The sequence below is a fragment of the Triticum aestivum genome, chromosome 1D (genome assembly GCF_018294505.1).
Source record: "Triticum aestivum cultivar Chinese Spring chromosome 1D, IWGSC CS RefSeq v2.1, whole genome shotgun sequence".
NCBI classification, from domain to species: domain Eukaryota; kingdom Viridiplantae; phylum Streptophyta; class Magnoliopsida; order Poales; family Poaceae; genus Triticum; species Triticum aestivum.
Window position 1 is genome coordinate 203176505 of NC_057796.1, and position 3276 is coordinate 203179780.

General features: G+C 43.2%; 1 protein-coding gene across 1 annotated transcript; it reads left to right on the forward strand.

The window, feature by feature from the left end:
- Positions 1 to 223: 223 nt before the first annotated feature.
- LOC123180979 (60S ribosomal protein L21-1) lies at positions 224 to 2036 on the forward strand. Its single transcript, XM_044593181.1, has 2 exons — positions 224 to 541; positions 1550 to 2036. Exons 1-2 carry the CDS (start codon positions 305 to 307, stop codon positions 1805 to 1807), a joined length of 495 nt encoding a protein of 164 aa, XP_044449116.1. The 5' UTR covers positions 224 to 304; the 3' UTR covers positions 1808 to 2036.
- The last annotated feature ends 1240 nt before the right edge of the window (positions 2037 to 3276 follow it).

Consider the following 3276-nt stretch of genomic DNA (forward strand, 5'->3'; position numbering starts at 1 on the left):
TATTTTTCCGAGAGTTAAAAAATCAATTCCACCATTTTTGTTTTGAGAATAATCAATTTCACCATTTTTTTGAGAACTATCAATTCCACCATTTTTTTTGGGGTATCAATTCCACCAAAAGTCTCATGCTCCTACATCTGCAATGGGCCGAAACTCCGTCATAAAAGTCCAGCCCAACACCACTCGGACCCCCACCACAGAGCTATAAGATAGAACCATCTCCAAACCCTCGCAAACCCTAGCCCCCCCACACCAACCACCCTTCTCCCGCCGCCGCACCGCGAAGCAAAGCAGGAGCAGCAGGATGCCGGCGGGCCACGGTCTGCGGTCGCGGACGCGCGACCTGTTCGCGCGCCCGTTCCGGAAGAAGGGTTACATCCCGCTCACCACCTACCTGCGCACCTACAAGGTCGGCGAGTACGTCGACGTCAAGGTGAACGGCGCCGTGCACAAGGGTATGCCGCACAAGTTCTACCACGGCCGCACCGGACGCGTGTGGAACGTCACCAAGCGCGCCATCGGCGTTGAGATCAACAAGCAGGTATAGATCGATCCCGTTTTCTTCCCTCGCGGCTGTGCGGGCACAGCCACTGTCGATACGCGTCCCTGGGGTACTTGCTCCACAGCGATGTCGCAGTCGTGGTATACTCCCATTTGTAGAATTTGTGCAACTGATTGTTCTTTTGCAAGTGCGATTCTGTTTATTTAGTAGCTGTAATGGGCTGTAAAAGTTTGACATGCGTAGATCTGCCTGCTTGGTAGGTGTAGCATACAGAGCATTTAATGGCGATAGTGTGGGGCAATGCTTGTGCGGCTGCAGTCCTACCACGTTATCATGTTTTATATGCTCTGAAGATTCATTATGGTTGTAGTAATCCGAGATGTTTTTTCTTTATCAGTATGGGTCCAAATGGTAGATAAGGCGAGGAGGGTTGAGGCTGAAGTTGTTCACAGTGTTTGTTGTACACATCATGTTCCCTCGAATGGTTTTAGCTGCTTCCATTGCATGGAATACTAAATTTGGACTGCCCCAGCTTTACAATTCTATTAGTTTCTATTGATTGTTGTGTGATTAGAGACTGATAAATTGCTGAGTGCATTTACAATTATGGCATATCGAAGAGTACTGCTTTGTTGAGGAAAACAGCTTCCTAGGATTTCTGCCAACAAAGATTATAGTAATCCATTCTGCTGTGGCCCTGTATGCTATCACTTTATCTCTTTTCTGAAGTAGCTAAGTTCTAACTTTATTGTTAGTGGTAAGATATATATGTTTTGCCCTTTGTTTTCTTTGAAATACACCTCAAGTTATATGGCTATATTCAATATCTTGATTTGCTCATGGTAATAGGCTAGAACACTTTGCATCTTGAAATCAATAGTGCTATCAAGCATTTCTTTTTGTCAACTTATCCTTATGCTTCTGTGCAGCTTTACATTTCATTTATTGTGTTCTAGTGGAACATACCAATTTGTATCATAAAATTTCATGTAGAGTCAAGTTCAAGACTAATATATTTACAATCACAATCGTGTTTACATTGCCCAGGTTGGAAACCGCATTATCAGGAAAAGGATCCATGTCCGTGTTGAGCATGTGCAGCCATCCAGGTGTGCTGAGGAGTTCCGCCTGAGGAAAGTGAAGAACGACCAGCTCAAGGCGGAAGCCAAGGCGCGCGGTGAGGTCATCAGCACCAAGAGGCAGCCGCTCGGCCCTAAACCTGGGTTCATGGTCGAGGGTACCACAATTGAGACTGTCACTCCCATTCCCTACGATGTGGTCAATGATCTCAAGGGTGGTTACTAGGGTGTTTGGGTTATCTGCCTGCACAACCAGTTCAAATCTATGGTGCTCTTATGAGTAGGATTTGCTCTCTGAACTGTAGTCTGGGTTGGGTCTTTATTCATGTCAAGAAGATATTCGGTGTAGGTTGCTATCATGAGTTTTGCAGAAATGCTATACTGTGCTATTTCCTTCAGAATGATGGTGTGCTCTGTTGAACTATATAGTTACATTGCTTGCCTCCAAAGGTTCACTTCGCCTCTACAGCCTTGGTACTGCAGGGCTGCTGCAGCTTGCTGTTTGTCTTTCGAGTTTTGGCCCAATCGATTCAATTACTTCTCGTGCATTTTGTATATTACTTTCTTGATCTACATCTTGTTTGCATGCCTTAGCTTCGGGGATTGCTTCTCATTGTTTGATGTTGATTTCTGAAATCTTGTGCATTGGCAACTGAGAGGAGCCAAAATAGGGCGTTTGTCTGGACAATTCGAACGTACCCACTTGTCCCTCACTTCACATATTCATTTCACAGAAGTCGGCATATTGGAACTTCTTTCATGAAATGATGATTAGTTGACTACCCACCACTTGAATTCCCAAGTGACAGCAATTTTTGCGCTTTATGTTGTCAAGTACTCCCAACGTTCTAGATTTATCCGTATCTAGACAAATCTAAGACAAGAACTTTAGGACGGAAGGAGTAATTCATTTGCTAGTTGTGCTTGGCACGACATTGTAGTAGAACAAAGAGGGCAAGGGACAATGTTGAGTGCCTGAAAGAAATCCTTGCATCATATTGTGCCTCTTCAGAAGATTAGTGTGGACAAGTTAAGTGCGTTTTTTAGCCCTAATACTAGAGTTGAGATGAAGAAACAAATTTGCAGCAGTTTGAATATAATGACCGTGGCACTATTGGATATTTATCTAGACTTACCATTCACTGTTGGTTTAGATAGGACACACTGTTTCCATTTTTTGGTGGATTGAAGAATTATGGGATGAAAGGGAAGACAACTTTCAATACTCCATCCGTTCCTAAATATAAGTCTTTGTAAGATTTCATTATGAATTACATACAGATGGATGTATATAGATGCATTTTAGAGTGTAGATTCACCCATTTTGCTCCGTATATAGTCCATAGTGGAATCTCTACAAAGACTTATATTTAGAATGGAGGGAGTAGGACGAAAAGAATTGCTACTCAAATCAATTGTACAGGCTATATCACATTATTGGTGGGGTGACGGTGATAATCGGAGAAGAATGCACTTGGTGGAGTGACGGTGATAATCGGAGAAGAATGCACTGGTTTGTCTGGTGGAAGTTGTGTGTGCCAAAGAAAGAAGGTGGAATGAGATTTCAGGATTAGTTGATAATCCGGATTTCATTTGTGCCCGTGTTCTCAAAGTCAAATATTATCCAGATTGTGATATTTTGAATGCAACTCTCAAAAAGAGAGCCTCATTCACATGGCAAATTATTATGTCAGC

Bases quoted from the DNA above. Each gene is read 5' to 3' on its own strand.
- LOC123180979 (XM_044593181.1), top strand. From the start codon at position 305: ATGCCGGCGGGCCACGGTCTGCGGTCGCGGACGCGCGACCTGTTCGCG. The intron at 542-1,549 runs GTATAGATCGAT...TACATTGCCCAG, and splicing joins GCGTTGAGATCAACAAGCAG to GTTGGAAACCGCATTATCAG.